We start from the raw sequence: 21,228 nt of genomic DNA, 5'->3' as shown, positions 1-21,228 counted from the left end.
TTTCCAAATGAAATAAAAAGCATCATTCCATATATTCTTTATATTCCAAATTTTGCTTTACATACAAGAATAACCCAACTCCATATAATACTTTCTACTACAGAGAAATGGCAGACTCTTCTGAGTTGAAAGGGACTCTCAAAAATAGATCATCTTATCCAACTGCTCTGCAATGGACAGGAACACCTACAACTAGGATCAGGGTTCTCAGAGCCACGTACAGAGTGACCTTGGATGTCACCAGGGATGACCACCATCCACCACCTCTCTGGCAACCTGTGCCAATGCTTCACCGCTTTTACTGTAAAAAACACTTCTTATATCCAGCCTCTCCTCCTTCAGTTTGAAATCATTTCCCCTTGTCCCAACACCACAGACCCTGCTAAAGAGCCTGCCCCCTTCTTTCATGTTGCTTCCCTTACAATACTGAAAGGCAGCCCTCAGACCTCCCTGGAGCCTTCTCTTCTCTGCACTGAAAAGCCACATTTCTCAGCTGTCCTCGTTGGGAAGGATCCCAGTGAAAGTACTTACACTCAGATTTGTTGAACCTCTTGAGATTTTTCTGGTCCCAGCTCCCACCATTCAAGCCTACCTAGATCTCTCTGGATAGTAAGCCATCCATCCGGCGTACTGACAATCAAAGGCCTCACTGGAGTCCAGATGGATGACATCAGAGGCACTTCTCCACTGATGCAATTATGCCATCATAACCATGCAACAGGGTTGGGCAGGGAAGACATGCCCTTAGTGAAGCCATGCAGGTTCTCCTTTATGACACCCCTCTCTTCCACCTGCCTCAGCATAGCTTCCAGGCTCCATGTTCTTCCCCAGCACACAGATGAGGCTGACAGGGCAGTAGTTTCCTTGGTCATCCCTACAACCCCAAATGGGTGCTACTTTGCCTTTTTGCCAGTCACCCAGGATTTTGCCTGACCAGCACGACCTTTCAAATATCATCAAGAGTAGCTTGGCTGCTGTATCAACCAAGTCCCTCAGGGCTCCAGGACACATTTCATCCAGAGCCATAGATTTCCAGCCTTCCTCCATTTGTATGAGGTAAGATACAAATTACATTGAAACACTATCCTTACATTGTATAACTTTTTCTCCTATGATCTAAAGAATTTACCCGAGTCTCCTATGATAAAGTCCTGTGAATGTCATTACCTTACCGTAATCATCAGGAACAGCAATATTGCTGAAGTAGCTTACAAGTAACTGTAATAAGACTAAGTACATGGCACACAGCACATTTATTTTCACACTTTTAACAAGCCAAATTAAAATCTCAACTCTACTTTTAAAAGCATATCATCAACTTCACTGGGTATCAAGCTGATTTATTTAGGCGCTGTAGAACCTTCACAGCTCCAGCCGATCAGAGCTGCCCTCTCCTTTGGTCTCCCCAGCTACATCTATATTTTTTATTACTTTATTTTTTTGGCATTTCATCTTCTGTCACCACATTTTCCCACCATAGCAGCTGCCTTCCTCCCAGCCAATTCCACACTTCTGCTTCAGTTCTAGAAACTATAATGACAAGTCTTGTGAAAATAAGCACTGTGGAGCTCAAAAGTAACACCACTTAGAACAGAATACAAGTTGCTTCTACGTTCTCAGGCAAGTCATTCTGGAAAAACTCTTGTATTGCAGAACAAGATTTTCCGTACTTGGGTGAAAACAGATCTGAAGTAGTAGGCTACAGAGATTCCCATTCAGTCCCGGCCAATATACCTTCATTTTAGGAGCATGCAAAATCAATCAAAATGCACTTGCATTGCAGATGAAAATACACTTCAAACTGGACACTCAGACCAAAACCAAAGTGCAAGCAGGGAGGCTGAGTACTGATAAAGATACAGTTCATTGTTGTGTAGTGAATAAAGCAAGTCTTCAGAGGTCCAAACAATTCAAAATTAATGTTAGAAGTAATGTTGAGGACTACTGCTACATCTCTTGATTCACAGAAGCTTAATGCCAATAGTAGTATTAATGTACACGGATTGAAAAGCTAGTAAATAAGGCACTTAAATTTAACTGGTCCAAATATTCTGCCTGACTTACCTCATCTGTTCTCACAACGCATGCAATAATTTGCAAGAGTGAAATTCAAATACATACACATGTACATACAGTGGCTGCTAAGAGAGAAGTGCTCCTCCTCACGCACAAATGATGTCTGCTGCTGGTGGACACTGACCATATATTAATGACTGGCAAGTGAGGATAAAACTACCACAAATCATTAAGTTCAAGAGATGCTAACAAACACTAAACTTTAGCAGCATCATTTCATTGTAGTTTGAGCACCAAGGCAAACTATGGCATGTGCCACCCCTTAGGCAAAGTTTTTGCGACTGTAGGGTCTGTTGCTATCCATATAAACTTCATTCATTGAGTTGATGTTAACTTGAATTTTTCACTGTTCATCTTCAGACAAGAGGGAACAAGAGATAAAGTGTAGTTTATACAGTAGTTTATATCTGCTGCAACTATCCTTGATGAGATACTTGTTTGGATTTAAGTAGACTAGCAACCTTTCTACTGAGTGACAATTAAAGTCTGGAGTAAGTGGTGCTTTTGACAGGCAAAACCTTCATATCATTACAACGCAAAACTTAAATGATGCTGCTTCCATGTCAAATAAGATGGAAGAAAAGGTAGTATTCAAAGTTGAAAAACGTTTTGAATTGAAATTACAACTACCACAGTTGCAGTACTGAATGTAAAATACTATGTAATATGAATGAATTTAATTTACTCAAATCCAGGCAATGTGGCTTTTTTTGCCCCAGAGATTACTGTTTGTACAATACTTAAGTTCATGTTCTGAAGTACAGTCCTCTCCAGGGCTTCAGAGTGTGCATCTTTAGATGTAACAATGCACAGAACAGTACAGCTGGTGAGCAGAAATAGTGCTGAGTACTCAACTGTTTATAGAATCCTAAAAGCGCTTAAAGGAACGTTGCCAAACTGGGGAGGGAAGGAAAGTTAAAAGCCATTAGAAGCAGTCTATTCAAAAACTGCAGGTTTTCATCCAAATTCAGATCATAATTACTTTGCGCAAGCCATGTTTCAATGATCAAGAGTTCAGATTTCTGTCATTTTTGCAGAACAAATCTACCCTCAGCCAAAAAGGCAACAAAAAACACATTGATGAGCTGGGAAATGTTGATTTGGCTCATGGGACTTAATTGAGTAGTTTTCAAGAAATGTGACTCATTTTCTCACACTCAGCTCACAAATTTCAATTAACCAATCAAAAGGGGGAAAAAAAGAGAACAGAAAGCAAGTTGGGAAGTGAAAGAGCTTTGTTTCACATCTTTTATTGTCATTAGTTTTAAATTTATTAGAGACTCGTACCTTCAATGTTTTTCTTGACAAGACTTAATGTTGTAATATCAATGGAGAACTCAGAGCCACAGAATGTACAAGCACAGTACTGAATTACAAAGTGGGACAACATTAAAGCCGAGTGCCTAACTGGTACTGTACTTCTGTTTCTAAGATCTCAATGGTAAATTCACATTTAGAATCATGGAATTGCTCAGGTTGAAAAAGACCTTCAAGATCACTGAGTCCAACCACGACCTAATCATACGACCCTAACAAACAACCCTCCGCTAAATCATGTCCCTGAGCACCACATCCAAACAGGTTTTAAACACATCCAGGGATGGTGACTCAACCACCTCTATGAGGAGCCTATTCCAGTGCTTAACAACCATTCTTTAACTAAAAAGAAGGAATCTAAATACCAATATTTGGCAGATTTAACATCCTCACTAACTACACAGTCAAGAACTACTACAAAATCTAAGAATTACATGTTCTATATACAGGTTAAACTTAAAATAGATCCAAGGTACATAAGTAAAATGATTTTGAGCTTAAAGCATCAGCAACATAAACTGTACACTCCCATACTTCCATAGTTTCAAGAGCATCACCTGAGAACTGCATGGAAAAATCCAAACAAGTCCAGTATCTTATTTTAATACACGCTGACTAAACCTGATAAGAGATACTACAGATGGTGTATTAAATTAGATTAGTTCTACATGTAATATTTTAACATTTCATACCATTCACTGATAGTAAAGGAACACAGCAGTTCTTTAAAACTTCACCTAGCAGTGTTACCACAGCCATACAGAGCTAAGCGCTCATGCTGCAGTACAGATGCACCCTGGAATGACCAGGGATTTTAGGACAGTGCTTGCCAAATTACTCAGCAGTTAACAGTAAAAAGAGAGTACATCTGAACATAATGTTATACTGTGATATTCTTTTCAGCTTGAGGGTGTAAGCAAGCTTTATGATGAGACCATAAAGGAATTTTTATACTAAATTTACGAGATCGTTATAACACTCAATTCCAGAAGCTTGTGACTGGTATAAAGAAGACAGCCTGTAGCAAAATTGAAAACCAAGATTGGTAAGAAGTCCAAGTGCATCCTGGCAACTTTCTGTATTGAAGCAAAAAGAAAAAGGAAGACAAACAGGCAAGGAAGATTTAAGCATCAAGAAAACTAATAATGACATCTCAGAAACAGCAACATGAGAAACCTGATTTTATATCATTTTTCATTTGCAAATATTTACCTGTCATATGAAAACTGGCTAAATCATGAATTAATATCAGACCGTATTCATAGCACATCCAACTTCTGTAAGGTCTATCTTGTTTCTTAACTTAGACGTTCCCACTTGCTTGTAACCCTGTCAAACCACGCTCACTGGCTATTACAAGACAAACCTTAAAATCCAGGCATTGTCCCAAATGGCACAGTGCAGGACAAACACAATAGGTCACACACTGAATTGTTCTGCAGCAACAAAGAGAAGCTGAAGCACCTTCTGGGGAGGTTTCAGGGTATTCAGATTCATAAATATGACACATTTTGAGATTCAGGTTCAAAGTGAATCTCGAACCATCTCTCTTGTATGTATCCCTGCTTGCTACATTTTAGACACGATGTACCTACTGAACGAGTCTTTACATTTGGCAACAAACGTATTTACTTATTCTGAAAAATATCCAGCCTGAAGTCAAGCAAGATGAAAACAAAAACACAGCAAATTCCCCAGAACCCAGCCCAGACACAGCCTGACCGCATTACTAAATGGTAAATTCACCCCATTATTTACAATAAGCACCTGGTATTTTAATTTGGAATCTCTCTGACTTAAATTTTAAGCCACTGATTTTTTTCCATTCATTTGGTATGTTCGGATTGGGAATTTCCTGTCTTTACTAGCAGGGCTTTTTTTTATTCATGTCATATGCTGTCATCATCCTGTTTGTAGTGAAAAATGAAATAGTAGTTCTAATGGCCCAAAAGAAGCACATTCACTAATTAACAGAATCATCTGCTTATCAATCAAATGTAAATCTAAGTAACCTCACTGGGAAGAAAGAAAATTCAGATTTAAAGTGAGCAATTGAAAAGACCGAAGCCTACGTTTGCTTCCAGGTCAAAGACATGATAAGCCAAACATTGTTACGTACAGAGCAAAATTCTGACAGAATTACCTAAGGCAGAACACAGATGTGGGAAGAAATAATATATAATATTACATGGCACACCAAACGTGCACAAAAGAGGCCAATTAAGTCCACTAGTACATTTCTTACAAGCTCTGTAGATTTTATCTTAGACGGTCTCTCTCAAAAAATGAGGCCAGTAAAAAACCCTTCTTATTTCCCTGCTCAAAATAAGAAGTTTCCATCTTCAGAAGGTTAAGATCTTCAACAGAAAAACAAACAGTAGTTTACTCCAGGGGAGCCTCTCTCAAAGTAAGCACAGTGCTGGTTCTACCCACACAGCTGTTCCTTCATCCTGCTGCATTTACTTTTCATTTGGTCCTCTCACTTATTCTCTTTTACTACTCGCATGAATCCATCTAAGAGGCTCAGTACTGCAAGTGTGAAAGTAAGACTTTGAACCTAAAATGTTTAGAGGGTACAAATCCTTCAGTACATTGAAGTAGAAAAAAAAAACAAAAACCAATGAATTCACAAAGAATCACTTTGCTATAGAGAATATAACATAAGAAAGTAATATGAGAGGAGAACTGACAGTTCCCTGAGCATACTCTACTGGTAAGCAGCTCTTTGCAAGTTCAGTCCTTCCTTTGATCTTGCTTCACTTTGTGTGTTCCACAAGTCCAAAAACAGAACATAAAGAAATATTTGAGAAACAAACTTTTATTTTTTAATCAAAGAGCAAATAATGATGCAGAACAATCAAAACAAATTTCACTTGTTTTTATGTCACTTACCTTCACATGACTGAAGTCCCCACCTTTGCTGCTTTCTTGAGGGTTAACAGGTTTAGCCTCCACTCTTGGTTTGACAACTTGCCGAAAGGGACTGGAAAGTGGAAGCCCACTAACACTGATTCCATCTAGAAAAAGAATAAACTTCTTTGTTTGTTTGTTTTACAATATATTGTATTCCAGTAAATCAGTATTTCCTTTACTAAAAAGAGAAAAACTGATATAGTATTTTATACAACATAGCAAAAAAATACTTTAAAGATTATTTCACTGTATTCTTCTCTAGAAGACAAAAAGTAAACAGGAAAACAACTAAACCTCTGTGAAACTCACAGGAAAATAAGGAAATCAAGTTTGAAAAAACATAATAGTGATGTCAGAGTTCACAATGTATGTTTAGATTTAATATTTGCAATTTTTATAAGGACAAAGGTAGAATTTTTGTGCTTCACTATTGTAATGGTTCTAGTAAATGTTTAATATCTATTAACAATTCCCAAGACTCTGTATCATATTTGGTTTTGTCAGCCTACTGAATCCATGTGCTAAACACAGATCTGCTAAAATACAAGGCAATTATTGTTTAATAAAAACAAGAAGTAATAAAAAGAAGAAGAAATAAGAAAACTAAAAGAAAAATGAGTTTTAACATGAATTAATAACTATATTTACAATTATTACTCGTAATTTGTTATTATGTAAATTTACATCCGAAGTCCAAAGAGGAGGACTTTGCTTCTACTGTGGGCAAGACAAGTGCAATCCAGAAGCAGCAATTAAATACAGACAATATCTCACATCTCAAAGAACACATAACTACACACAGGGGGAACACCAAATTATTATGGAATCACTGAATCCTTGGAGTTGGAAGGGACCTTTCAAGGTCATCTAGTCCAACTCCCCTGCAATGAACAGGGAATCCTACAGGTAAATCAGGGTGATCAGATCCCCATCCAGCCTGATGCCTCCAAGAATGGGGCAGCCATCACCTCTCTAAACAACTTGCGACAGTGCTTCATCACTTTTATCACAAAAACAGAAACCAAACAGATTTCTCCTTTGGAAATTTTCCTTACCTAATTTTACTTGCTAAATCATATACCAAATCCATGGATAACTTCAAATCTGGACCTGTTGTTTATACATTTCTCAAAGGCTCAAATCAGAAGAGCAAGATCAAGCATGAAATTTTTTTGCCTCATTAAAATCCTATTTCACAGGCATTTCAATAAGAAAACAAAGGACAATTTCCATGTTTCTTTGCTTCCAAATTCATTAACTGAATTGTTTAAAAATACACCTAAATTCAACCTTAAATACAGAACATTCAAAATAACATCAGATTTGAAGACATAGATTAGGTAGAGTTACTTAATAGTCAAAAAACTTAGAAGTATTCCACCAACAGTGAAACTGGACCAAAGTAAAAACCTTCACCATACATCAACATGGGCAAACCAAAGAGCACAAGGAAAACATGCTGTACTACTCTGAAACATATGCTCCATAAGCCTCGTTCTTCTCACAGACTGAATTCTTCTGTTAATCCTTATAAACTCTCATATTAGAAGAAATATTTGTTCCACGTGAATTTGCACCAGAAAATCAATCATCAGCATCTAACTGACAGGAAAAAAAAAAGAAGAAAAAAAAACATCAGAAAAAAAACTGATGGTAAATACACTTGAGAGCTTGGAAATCCATTCTTTTTAAAGAAGATTAAAAGATTTACCCTAAGGAAAAAATGTTATTTTAAGACTGATTAATTAATTTCATTGGTTCTGTAATAAGAACAAGAGTTGAAAATTATTTGCACAAAACAAAAGGAAGAGAACCAAACATGAAACATTGCGTGGCAGTTGTCTTATCTTCCATTTTCACACCAGGCCCCAGGTTTGCCTTCTTTGAGGTAAGAAAACACAGTGCCTTAAACAACAGACTGGACAAACAACTCATCTTCCTGTTAATTATTTTGTCTTTTAAAGGCCCATTTTATTTCCATTATTCTTCAAAGCAAAAGAGACAAACTTTTGCTTACGTTGTTTCAAGGGAAAGGGGAGAAATTTTCACCTCTAAACTCAGAGCAAAAGAAGGCAGGATAGCAAACAGAACACTGATTTTGCTTCAGGCTAAGAGGAAAGTTTCAGGCTATCGCAGGAGCGTTCAAACTTTAGTTTTGACTCATGGTACTACGACACGATACATAACAGGGCCCGGTGCCAGGCCCTGTGTCATACTTCAAATGACTCACCCCTTCACAACTCTATGCCAACCTGACTATGCCAGGTGATTGTGTTGCCAGGGGACAAACTTAATCAACATTCTAGCAATCTTTTTCAATTTATTTTGCTTTTTCAGGCACGTGACCAGGCAGCAAAGTTTGTTTAGTATTTTGCAACTTGATCCTTTGCAATGCATTCAACAGTCACTGGAGAATAGGGAAACGTGTTCTATCAAAAGCACTGGTAAGCTGCTGAACTTGGTTGACTGCAGGTGAGAGGAGCTAATAGATAAATTTAAATAGGTCTACCAGAAGTTTTCATTTACTTCACATTTATATTTGTTGAGTTGTCAAACTGTAAATACACTTCATTTTCTTTCATAAAGTTAGAGATCTTAAGATGCTACGTCCTCCAGGTTCATAATGCCAATCAGCTCGAGTAGCTTTTCACTATAAAAAGAACAATTGTCTTGATACTTGGTCCAGAAATCTTTCTGATTTCTGGAATTTGCATTGAACATTTCCATGGTAACAGCACATGACCAACAGTTTTTCCATGGTAACTGCAAAAAAAAAAATCTTACTTTTCCAACATCACAGTCACTGCTGTCATAACAGAGCTTAATCTCTTCCCAACATTTCCTACTTCCTCCCAAATGTTAAGTAAATTGTCAGTTTATCTTCATTAGCCACTTTCACACTATGCTGCACAGATGAATCCTGCAGAGTCCTATAATTGATCAAGGTATTGTTCACAAAGGCAGGTCAAGATAAAGACTTACAAGCCAGTGACCGAAGTGTCACAAAAGGTGCTGCCACAAGGCAGCTTCTCTTCAGTTCAAATCCACAGCCCTGTTGCAGTGCACTGCTGTGCAACAATCACTGGCTTTGCCCAGACAACCAAAGTACGTCAGCTTTTAAACAAACACATCATAATTATGGTAACCATAAACCCTATTGCAAGTGCACAGCAGGCACAGGCCAAGAGAGAAGCAGCAGAGGGACTCCAAAACTGAGGAGGTGGAGGACCACAGTACACATCACCTCGTAGCCCCACAGAGTTCACCTGAAGCATAATCTCATACAACAGTGCACGTTAGGAACTGACTTACTGGAGAGGCGCTGTGAGGAGAAGGACCCAGGGATCCTGAAGTACAACAGGGTGGCCATGAGCCAGCAGTGTGCCTTTGTGAGCAAGAAGGCCAACAGTACTCTGGGTTGTGACTGAGAGGGGCTGTGATGGGCTGAGCCCAACACCCATCCCATCTTCTGCACCACCTGGGGTCAGGGGGTGAGATTGGGCCTGGGAGAGAAGGATCTGGTTTTGTTCTCAGCAATCAAATCTATTTTCATAGAATCACATATCATATCATGGAATCATATAATAAAATGGCCTGGTTAGAAAAGGACCACAGTGATCGAGTTTCAACCCTCCTGCTATGTGCAGGGTCACCAACCACCAGACCAGGCTGCCCAGAGCCACATCCAGCCTGGCCTTGAATGCCTCCAGGGATGGGGCATCCACAGCCTCCTTGGGCAACCTGTTACAGTGCGTCACCACCCTCTGTGTGATAAACTTCCTCCTAATATCTAACCTAATATTGTAGAAGTTTCAAAACAGTTTCAGCACAAAGAAGAAATCCTAAACTAGTTCATGGCAGGAGCCAGAGAACGCTTGCCAAATACAAATACACTTTCTTTTTCTTAGGAAAAAAGAACAAGTGATGATCTTGCATTCTGTTGGAAGTGAGAATTCCACAGAATTCTAGGAACTTGCCATCCCTAGAGTAACAGCATCCAGCTTTTGGCTGCAATAATTTTCTTCATTGTAGCTCCAATGGTGTTATGTTTTGGATTATGAAAATAAGTGTTGATATTACCCCAATGTTTCAGCTGCTGCACAGCAGTGCTTACATTACATCAAGGACTTTGGGATTTCTCACACTACTGTGCCTGAAAGGAGATGGAGGTGCACAAGTTGCTGGGAGGGGATACAAACAGGATAGGTGATCCAAACTGTTCAAAGGGATCTCTCATACCACATGGCATCGTGCTTAGCAGTAATAACTGAGTGAGGATAATGGCATACTTGGTTGCCTACAGGGTGTTAAACCACAACAGAAAAATGGGAAAATGATATAAGAACAGATTGTGTCAGAGACCAGAGAGCTGAGCAGTATTATCTGCTTCACTCTTCACAGTACAGCTGGGTAATAAGATGCAGTTCCTTCCCTCTTTTAAGCATAGGGCACCACAAGTAGCAGCTCTCCAGGCAATGCTACAAGGAAGGCTTTAACTCACTGTCTCCAAGGGCCAGAGCACAGACAGTGCCCAGCAGAGCGAGTGCTCCACTGGGACTTCATTACAGTTGATAAGGACAAAAGTAATAATTAACAATAGGAAATGCAGCATAAGGTTAAACTCTTGAGGTTGTTGAATTAACTGGATTAGCACTGGAAAGCTGAACGCCATAAGAGCGTAAGAGAAAGGTAAAGAAATTCACAATCAAAGACTCGAGCATATTTTTGCACACTACATAAGATGCTAAAGTGAATAACCTCCACAAAGAAACAGCACAACAGAACACTTAACAGGATGATGGATCAATTAGCCTATATGTTCTAATAAGAAATTCATTACTGTTTGCCTCGCGTGTGTCTTACCTATTTTCTTTCTGAAGATTTTGGGTCAAAAGTACCTCTAACTGTATGTTTGTGTAGCAGCTTGTACAACTGACACATTTTGAAGTCCTATAGCATTTACATACTGTTAACAAATAAAGTCTGTAACAGTCAAATTATGTGACACCATAGATGGATTCAAAGGCAGCTGGAAGAGAAAAAGGCAGCTTGTCTTCTGCAGACACTAAAGCTGGAATTAAAAAAAATCTGTAAGAAATTCTCAGAAAATTAAGTTTTTAAAAGAATAAGGTGATGAATTTAATGGAGAACAGAAACATTTGCCATTAAAGACTCATTTACTCTGATTAGAAGTGCGACTACAATGAACATCAAAGTTGAGCCCCCCCCCCCCAAACAAAAAGAAATAACTGAGAAAATAATGTGATTGATTAAATGAAATAAAAACAACCAAAAGTAATAACATACATGTGATCATACTGAAATATCTCTTAGGACTTCTGACATCATTGTCAATAAAATGATTATCCTAATAGAATTATCTAGGCTCCTTGATTTGTCAGACCTGACAAGACTCAAAACCAAGTACCTTTTGAACAAAGAAATATCTACAGGCTACGTGAGAGTAAGAACATGAAGTGAATAAAATCTAGCTATGAAATTGAAGCAGCAAAGCAAGTCTGAAATAGATGTAGAATGGTCTCGTATACCAATATTAAAAACACATTCAAGATCACTGCTTTTAGAAATACACTATTATTTCTCTGCAACATTTTCTCCCCCAGAGAGGAGAGGCTTAGGGAAGTTTTGCTTCTCTTAGCACGTAATTAGTTAATTCCTTTGATGAGTTTATGTATTTAAATAGTCTCACATCTGTCTTTAGGTCCCCTCTGCACAGAATGAACAAACATTTCTGCATAATAAAGTATTTGTTGCAATTTAATTTACTTTGCAAAACATTATCTTCATTTAATAGAAGCTTTTTTCAAAGACTCCTTCCCACTAACAAGTTACCAATTATAAAACAATCCAAAAGAGCAGCTATTGTTCTTGTCCTGTTAAACATCAGGGAAAAAGTAGATTTCAAAAATTAAGCTATTAAGATTTGAAAGAAGAACTCATTATATTCACGAGGTGAACACCCTGTAGAAATCCTTCGTCTAGCAGCAGGGAGACACCTCACTGCTGAAGCTCCTTAAGCCACCCTGTACCAAGCAATACAGTGCTTCCTCCTGTCTTATGGAGTACAGCTGCCTTAGAATTGCATGGAATACATACACAGAATTTCCTGACCACAGAATCAAGAACACAGATAAAAGGGACTCTGAACGTGGGATACACATACTTTTGTGTTATGTTATGTTATGTTATGTTATGTTATGTTATGTTATGTTATGTTATGTTATGTTATGTTATGTTATGTTATGTTATGTTATGTTATGTTATGTTATGTCTGGTGTGTTCTTAGGCTGTATTCACGCAAACCCAAGTCTCAAAGTTGAAGCCTATACAACATAGGGAATGGCATGCTCCTAGCGTAACAGCTAGGATCTTATGAAGCTCAGTGACTGGGTGCTAAGTGTCAAATGAAATGCAGCCAAAACGAATGGGAAACAAATCTTCATCTTATATGTGAATTAAGAGATTTCTCAGCGTATCGTTACTGTTCTGAAGCAAGATTGTAGAGCCGCGACTCATAGATCCACAAACCTACCAATGAATGCTGAACAACAGGCAGAAAAAAAGGTAAATAAGCTGTGCATTACCGTAAGGCAATTAATAGAAAACAACTAGGAGCACTGTTTGGTCATCACACAAGTACACAGATTGTCTTTCTAACAGCATATATAGATTTCTGACAGGATATTGAACCAAAAGCATTCAAAAGGGACAATAACGCTGATGAATGTATGGGACTCTTCCCACAACAAGGTCAGCAAAGCCAAACAGAAATCTTCACATCGAGAAAGAGACCACTGTGGAAATAATGCTGGAAAAAAATGTGTATCATGAGTATTGATAAGATGTTCAAAAGAGGGACTGCTATCTGCTTCTGAAATACAAGGAAATAAATAATACTGGGAGGATGCCAGCAAGCTGAAAGCTGACAAAAATAATTTAGCTGTGCATCTTCTTTGCACAGTACGAATAGGACTGGAAGAGTGGCAAGAATTTTATGAAGGAGAAACACGCTGAGAATGCAAATAATGCCTAACAACAGGGAAATTGTGACCAGCTCTGGAAGTTCCCAAGCTAACAACAGTTGGAACCCAAACATGTAAAGGAAAGTCACATGTATGTTCATAATTTTCCCTATCTTCTCCCACAGGCATCTGCTCTTAGCCATTACCACAGCCAGGATATTGGACTAGACGGTCATTGATCTGATCCTGTACAGCCACTCATGTGTTTTTGCTTCCTTTAATCTAGAAGAGCATCTAACATTTTTCTTTACCAGACAGTATACCATCAACACACAAGAATTAGATCAGCAATTCTGATTGATAACTTAGTTTGCTTTCCAAGTGGATAAGTGTATCATCAGAAACATCTGTAATTTGTCCTTTCTGTGCTATGTTCTGATTATAAACAAAAGGAAGCAATTTCAGCAGCAAGTGAAAACAGATCAAAGTAAACAGATGCCCTGCTAAGGGCATTACTTTTAAAAGACACGGGTATTTTGATCATCACTGTAAATCTGGTCTTCAAAAGCAAAAGGTAACATAGCTACCATAAGATTAAAAGACGTGTCATAATTGCCACTGACTTTCTTAGTTCTCTGTTGTCCTTCATATCAACGTCCCTGCTGTGTGCAGGGTCGCCAACCACCAGACCAGGCTGCCCAGAGCTACATCCAGCCTGGCCTTGAATGCCTCCAGGGATGGGGCATCCACAGCCTCCCTGAGCAACCTATAACAGTGCGTCACCACCCTCTGTGAAAAACTTCCTCCTAATATCTAACCTAAACCTCCCCAGTCTCAGTTTAAAACCATTCGCCCCTTGTTCTATCACTGTCCACCCTTTTAAACAATCATAAGAGAGTTAACTTCTTCTACAATGTACTTTGTACCTTCTTTCATCTAAAAAACTGCTTGGCCTGTGTAGCTTTCAATTGTGTTCGAAGATTTTTGAGACAGTGCAAATAGCAAAAACAAGGTTTTCTTTGAAAGTTCCAACAATAAAGAAATCAAGAGAACTGGCACTAAAGACCATAATGTCTACCTTTCCAGTAAGGTAGTAGTACAAGACAGAGGTACAAAAGTAGTATAACAAGGTAGACTTTCATAATTACTTTTTAAGTTACATTAATTACATTGATCAAGTTTCTTCTCATATCCACGACTCAGATTTCTTTTCCATTAACGCCAGCTAGTGGGATAATTCCAAACCAACTGAAGCTTCTGAAGTTAAACGTACATTTTGAATCAGCTGGCCTACACAATTTCCATACAATGTAATGGACAAGGAATTGAATTATGAGCCCATAAAAGCCCTTAGAAAATAAGCGAGCAACAAGTGATTGAAATTTCCATGGCAACATCATCTGCAAGGGAACATGAAGACCAGCAGATCAAGGATCTACAAGCAATGCAGTATTTCATGCTCCTAAAACAGTGAAATTATTCAACAGCTCCCCTATGCTCCAGTTATGTAAATCTGTTTCATAAAATCTGTGTTTTCTGGAATATTTCCTATAAAGGACATTTCTCCAAACCTTACTTCCTGAGTATCTGTGTTTTCATTGGAATTTCAGGGTGCTTTCCTCCTTCCTTCCATCCAAAATTTGTTTAAAGCCTTTGCATGGTAATAATTAAGAAATGGAGTCCTGCAAAGTAAGTCTTAGCATAGGAACACTACATTTTGTATCTTGTTGTTTGTTTTTTTTTTTTATTTGATAGTCGACTTTACAAAGCTTAAAAACTAAGGAGAAAACTAAGGAGTATTTAAAACCTTAGTTCTTCATAAAATTTTTGTTTAAGAGCATTTGCAAGGTGACTCACAGAACTCAGTCCTTTTGGCTTTGAATAAGCTGTACATGCCATTTAATTGCAGTTTTTCTATATTGGAAAATATTTGTACTGTAAATATTGATTACACAAATAATGTACACCTAGAAGTGAATTCTGAGAAAAGCTGATGTAATAATTATGATACGGTTCTCTTTAAGATATACAAATATTATGTTTTATCAAGTTAATTCAATTAGTGTGAATATATCAGACAACTGAAAAAATACAGAGCATAGCAATTACTCCAGTATGTGTAATTCCACTGTTCATGATAGAGAGGAAATCCTCATTACAAGTATCTGGTACTTGTAACTCGGCATCATTCTAATACAAGCAAACATTGTTCTTTCCTCTTCAAAAAAAGCTATGAGTTTAAGCATAAGAAAATAGAGATTTTTGAGTGATTATACCCTGCATTCCAGTAGGACACTTCTGCCCAAACTGCTATCAGCCACTATTAACAACTCCACAATCTTGTAAAATGAAATAACCAACTTCACGTTAATTTCTCTCTGAAGCACATCTAAAAGATGTTTACAAACTCTATTTTATTCCATCTTCTTAAGAATACAAATATACACATCAGAAACGATCTCTACCAAGAAAAATTTTAATAGAGCAAGATGGTATCTCATGACAAAGTTTGGTCAAGCTATCACATACAAAGCTGTCACAAAAACTCAGTCTCCAATCCATAATCTTCACTGGAGAGCTGCTTCTGCATTACAAGTTATAAATATTAACGCGCCTCATGTTAAAGGAGAATAGCACAAGGACTGCATAACTGCTTCTCAATGGTTCGGAAAACGCTGCTGAGGAAGAGGAAATTAAGAACTCACCATCATTGAGATCCTGCAGAAGATTTTCTTGGCACGAGAAGTCCAGCTTCACTTTAATGTTTACAACAAACGTTGCGATCTTTCCAGGTTTTAGAGGAAACTGGGAGAGCGTATCTTCAAGCTTCCAACTCAGGAAGTCTCCATACAGCTTCTCTGTATTAAAATAAGCAAATATTTCATGAGTATAATCACCATGATAAGAATATTTAATTTCATAACTGCTGTGCAGAGCATTAACTGATTCCTCATTTTCTGTCTATGTGATATACACATACATTGTGCCATAGGCAGCATTAAATATAAATTCTGTAGACTCAAGAACATAGCCTGAAAAGTGTACATACCACTGTCCCTGGAGGTGTTCAAGGCCAGGTTGGATGGGACCCTGGGCAACCTGGTCTAGTGTTAGATGTGGGGGCTGGCAGCCCTGCCTGTGATAGGGGGGTTGGAGTTTGATGATCCTTCAGGTCCCTTCCAACCTGAGCCATTCTATGATTCTATTACTTTATGATCAAGAGCCTTCAACAAAAGGAAAAAAGCAATCCATGGCATTCTATGAAGTTTATGAAGTTTACGTAAGGGAATTGTTTTTATTACTATTATTATTTTAGACAGAAGAGGTTTCTGAGTACTGGAACAGTCTAACTCAGCTGCTCTAGAAGTAGCAGGTGGTGATCACTTGTTCACCTGTTTTTTCTTATTACAACCCATGAGTTTTCTCACCTTTGCCCTTGCAGTTCTCTCCCATGTCCATGGCAGCAGGGGAGAGTAAGTGAGCAACTCGGTGAGAGGGAGCCCACCATATCCATAAATCCATTAATATTTGCAAGACCATAAACAGGTAAGGTCTATGTATGTAACGTAAAAGGTCTATGTATGTAACGTAAACTTGACTGGGAGCATTACAGAGATATTTACTGATTCATGGCAGCACATATCACTGCAAGAAATGCTGACAACTTATTCTAAAGGCTCATTTAAAAACAATTCAAGCAATGTTTTGCGTAAGGAGCAGAGAGCAATCACAGAGCTCGTTTCTGCTCTGTACCAGCCTACTACATTTACAAGCAAGTTAATGTATTGGCACTTCAGGGCCTTTCCACAGTCAACATCTTTGAGAAAACAGTGGGAGACTGTCTCAGCTATGCTCCAGAATTAAAGATCTAACATGAATAATTAGAATTCCAGTCAAAAGTTCATTCATTTGCCCAGAAACAGCTGCATCCAGAAAAATAAGTGAATATTTTTTTCATTAACTTCTACCTATATGATAAACGCTTTGCCTGAAATAATTGCCTTCATTCTTCCCTCATCAAATCAATATTATAGACTTCTCTATAAGACGAAAAATATGGCAAAAATTAAAAAAAAATCCTACTAATAGTTGTTTCCATAAAGGCACCTCCATCTCATCTAATGATTTAGCTCTAACAATCTCATTGCTCCAATTTTCATCCATGTTCAAGAAAACACATTTTACAAGCAGAGCAATCTCTATTCCTTGCTCATGATAAGTAGAAACATAATAAGCTACAGGGATATTTTTCCTCAGAGCAAGCAAAGCAGAATGACATATCCCAAGTACTTGGGTGTATTTCCAGCTTAAAGAACAAGTTGTTTCCAAAATGTATTTCCATTAAGCAAAAAATTTATTTGAAGATATTAAGGGTGAAAAGACCTTCTGAGTGAAAACAACCCCTGCAGGTATTATGGTACCCAATAAATACTTACTAATTTAAGACCTGTAATTACAAGACAAAGCCTGAATGCTCAAATTGAAAGTTAATATTTAACTTGATTTTTCTTTGCTGTTTAACTATTGTTGGTTTATAATTCATTATTATTTTCTTTACCTTGTTTAGTAGTGAATATTACAATAAACTGTATCACAGCACTGGGATTTAAATCTTTCTCATGTTGCATTCAGTTGTTTTCAGAGTCTAAAATTCACATTCAACAGCTGAAGTTTCAAGCAACTTCTAGTCAGGAGTGTAAATTAGAAACCTTTTTTATCCTTTTATTAGGGAGTAAATCTCTAAAATCCTAACAAATATCCTGCAGTATCTTACCAGAGGTTCATAATTTCAGGTTCAACTCCAACATCTTCAGTTTTTAAGATCCATAAAAACAATTCCACATTGCATACAGAAACAGAACTGCAAGTATCCATTGTGAGAGTCATAATCTAAATGTTTTTACCTTCTCACCATCACAAGATCATACTGTTGTATAGAACAACACATACTGGGACTGCAATCTTGTCTAACAAAATTATTTGCCTGTAACCAGTTCACAACAACCATAAAATGCCAACACACAGAGGCAGGCAGCTTTGAAAGGGGATTAAGCAGATTTAATTAATGAGCTATCTAAAGAGGACTATACGGGGATACACTAAAGATACACTAAAGATACTAGACATGCTAGAAACCCAACTGTGGCCAGACTTGAGAGCTCTCCCAAAGTAGGGTCTCCTAAGGCTCTATGAATTCTTGAACCATCAGCCCTAATAGAGCATCTTACACCTGTCTTACTTTCTGTAGCAGAATTGTGAGGGTGAGGGTTAGGGGCACAGAACCTTATACTTAACTGCAACACTAAGCAGATAGCCTTAAAATTGCAGATGTAACTTAAAGCATCAGAAGAAATGTATGTAGGTAGAACAGTGTTCTGAGATGCAAATTACTGACAAATATATTATGATAAACACAGCAGGATAAAAAAATGCAGTTCAGCCTGGAGGACCACTAAGTCTTTAACAACATTACAGACAATTTAACTGAAATGCTTGGGACAGAGAAGGAAAAGGTTTAAAGGTAAGGACAGAAAGAAACAAAGTACAAACTAAAACACGTAGCAGACTATGGCTGATGGTTAAATTCTGGTAAGACCACAGCCAAGACAACTGCTGCTTCTAAAGCTGAGCTTCTGAGAGGAAACAGAAATGCAAGAGCACAAAAAGATGACACCAGAATGCTCTGTATCTCTGAATTCAAGAAACAAAAGCATGCTGAATACAAGGAGGATAAATACCTGAACACAAAAATGAGATTTGTTTCAAGGCAACAGAACTCCACAGACTTTCACAGTAATCTGTTTCTCTACTTCTTGATGCCACACCAGCTGAGCTATATATCCCCAGCAGAATACACAGGACCCTGAAGTAACTATCAGTTCTAAATGTACAGATATTCATACAGATTAACGTCAAGCACGTGTAATCCTAGTAAAAGCAGAAGCTGTGATTTTACCAAGGTAGAATAACCAGTAGGCTTTGTGAAAATGTGTAACCACAGACTGTGCACGTCAGAAATATAAGGTTAAAAACACCAACAATTTGTGTGCCCATAGGCAGCTAAACCATATTGCTATTATATTTTATTTCGGATCGAGGGAACCAGCATCTTTCAAACTGAGGAGATAATTACAGAGTATTCTGGACTCAGACCTAACAGACAGGAATAGACTTGCAGTCCTTGCTACATTCTTTACAATGTAAATGTATCTTGAAGAGCTGCTTCCAAGCAATTAACAAATATCCTTACAAGACAACAAAAACTTGCTCTAAACTCAGAACCATTTAACATTCATCCTGGAAAAAAGGAGTATCTTAAAACGTCCTGAGTAACTGTGTCAACCAGTGTGAGCAGAAAGGAGAAGACTTGAGCTGAGAAATCCTACAGCAAAACCGCAGCAGATAGACTGAGGCTGGACTACCAGCACTCACTGTCCTTCTCTGACAGTATCTTCAGACTAATGGCCACAAAGTCTCCCTGCATTCACAGCTCTCTGCAGACCATAATCCAACTCTAGAACAAAAAAATGTTGTAGTTTTGGTTGGAAAAAAGGGTAAATAGACATCTGCAATTCTTAAAAATAGCTACCTGGTCTTCAGAGTAGATTTTTCTCATTTCTGATCAGGCGCAGATAAACAGCTGAGACCGCAAGCAAATGCTTTCAAAGGCCATGAAAAGAACAGTGTTGGAAATGTGAATTTATTTCCATATCTTTAAGTTCCAGACAGAAATCACTTTAGAAAAGATCAATGAGGATTGGTTGCTTCCATCACCTAAGCTCATTCAGCATGTGCAGCTGGTGCACACTACTACAGCCTATTAGTCTGGTAAGAATGCGTGGCATTGCTTCTCTCAATGCTTCCAGCTTCAAAAACAGATGAGGGTCACCTTTTCTCCTGAATGTACTAAATAGCTGAGTTACAAAAGCCTTCAAAGTGAACCCCTTAATTCTGACATAACAGTCCTCCGGCAAGAGCTGACTAGAGATGGAGGATGGAAAGTCATCTCTTTGCACATTATTGTTCTAAAAATGTATTAGACCATCTGACATGGCAAGGGACAACATGAAGTGACACAGCTGGCCTTCACAGCATACATGTGATGCCTGATTTACAGATATCACAGCCTGGTAGACAACACTGGTGTAACGAGACATTAAAAGACATGACAGGGACATTTATTGTGGCAATACGACAACTTCCTTTTTCTGATTTGCTTCAGGATCTGTTCCAGGACACAGGGCTCTGACTGCCCCTTTGTAGATGGCACCAGTGTGACAGCACTCCAAATACTGTGTTCTATTTTGGGTCCCTCAGTGCATGAGGTACAGTCTGCTGCTCAAGTAGGCAGAGAAGAGCAACAAAACTGATGAAGGGACAGGAAAACAAGACTTAAATGAAGCAGCTGTGGGAACTGGGGTGTTGCAGTCTGGAGAAGAGAAGGCTGAGGGGAAACCTTATTCTCAGGAAGTAGCTGAAAGGAGGTTGTAACCAGCTGGTCATCAGTCTTATTTTCCAGGTGACAAGTGATAGGACACAAGGAGATGACCCCAAGTTGTGCCAGGCAAGGTTAAGATTGGATACAAGGAAGAATTTTTTCACTGAAGGGGTGGCTAGTCATTGGGTCAAGCTGTTTAGAGACACAGGGATACCCCCAACTTGGGAGGTATTCCAGAGACTTGTGGCCTTTGTGCTTATGGGCATGGTTTACCGATGGGACTTTGTAGTGTTACATTGATGGTTTGAGTTGGCAAATGAAGATGCCAACCAGCTCTCAAGGAGACCCTGAGTAGCATGCATGGCAGCCATATTTCAGGTAAGATAGTAAAGACAATTATCGCCAAGCTTAAGAATATGCAAGAGGTAGACAGATACACGGAGAGTTTATGTTATGTTTAAGATGTTAATATGAAAGAAAGTGAAAGGTGAAGTGAAATTT

General features: G+C 38.3%; 1 protein-coding gene across 8 annotated transcripts in view; it reads right to left on the bottom strand.

The window, feature by feature from the left end:
• TRAPPC9 (trafficking protein particle complex subunit 9) overlaps positions 1-21,228 on the bottom strand; it is a 411,991-nt gene that overhangs the window by 332,138 nt on the left and 58,625 nt on the right. For all 8 annotated transcript variants that reach the window (XM_085539279.1, XM_085539281.1, XM_085539277.1 and 5 more), the window contains 2 exons: positions 15,995-16,147; positions 6,286-6,410 (listed from right to left, as the gene is read on the bottom strand). In XM_085539279.1, the coding sequence (XP_085395405.1) occupies positions 6,286-6,410; positions 15,995-16,147 (278 nt within the window). The remainder of the gene's footprint in view (positions 1-6,285; positions 6,411-15,994; positions 16,148-21,228) is intronic.

This window comes from Coturnix japonica, chromosome 2, assembly GCF_054131305.1.
Source record: "Coturnix japonica strain WE chromosome 2, WE-NBRP24, whole genome shotgun sequence".
Taxonomy (NCBI): domain Eukaryota; kingdom Metazoa; phylum Chordata; class Aves; order Galliformes; family Phasianidae; genus Coturnix; species Coturnix japonica.
Note: the sequence above shows the minus strand (reverse complement) of the source record. Positions and strands in the feature narration are given on the sequence as shown.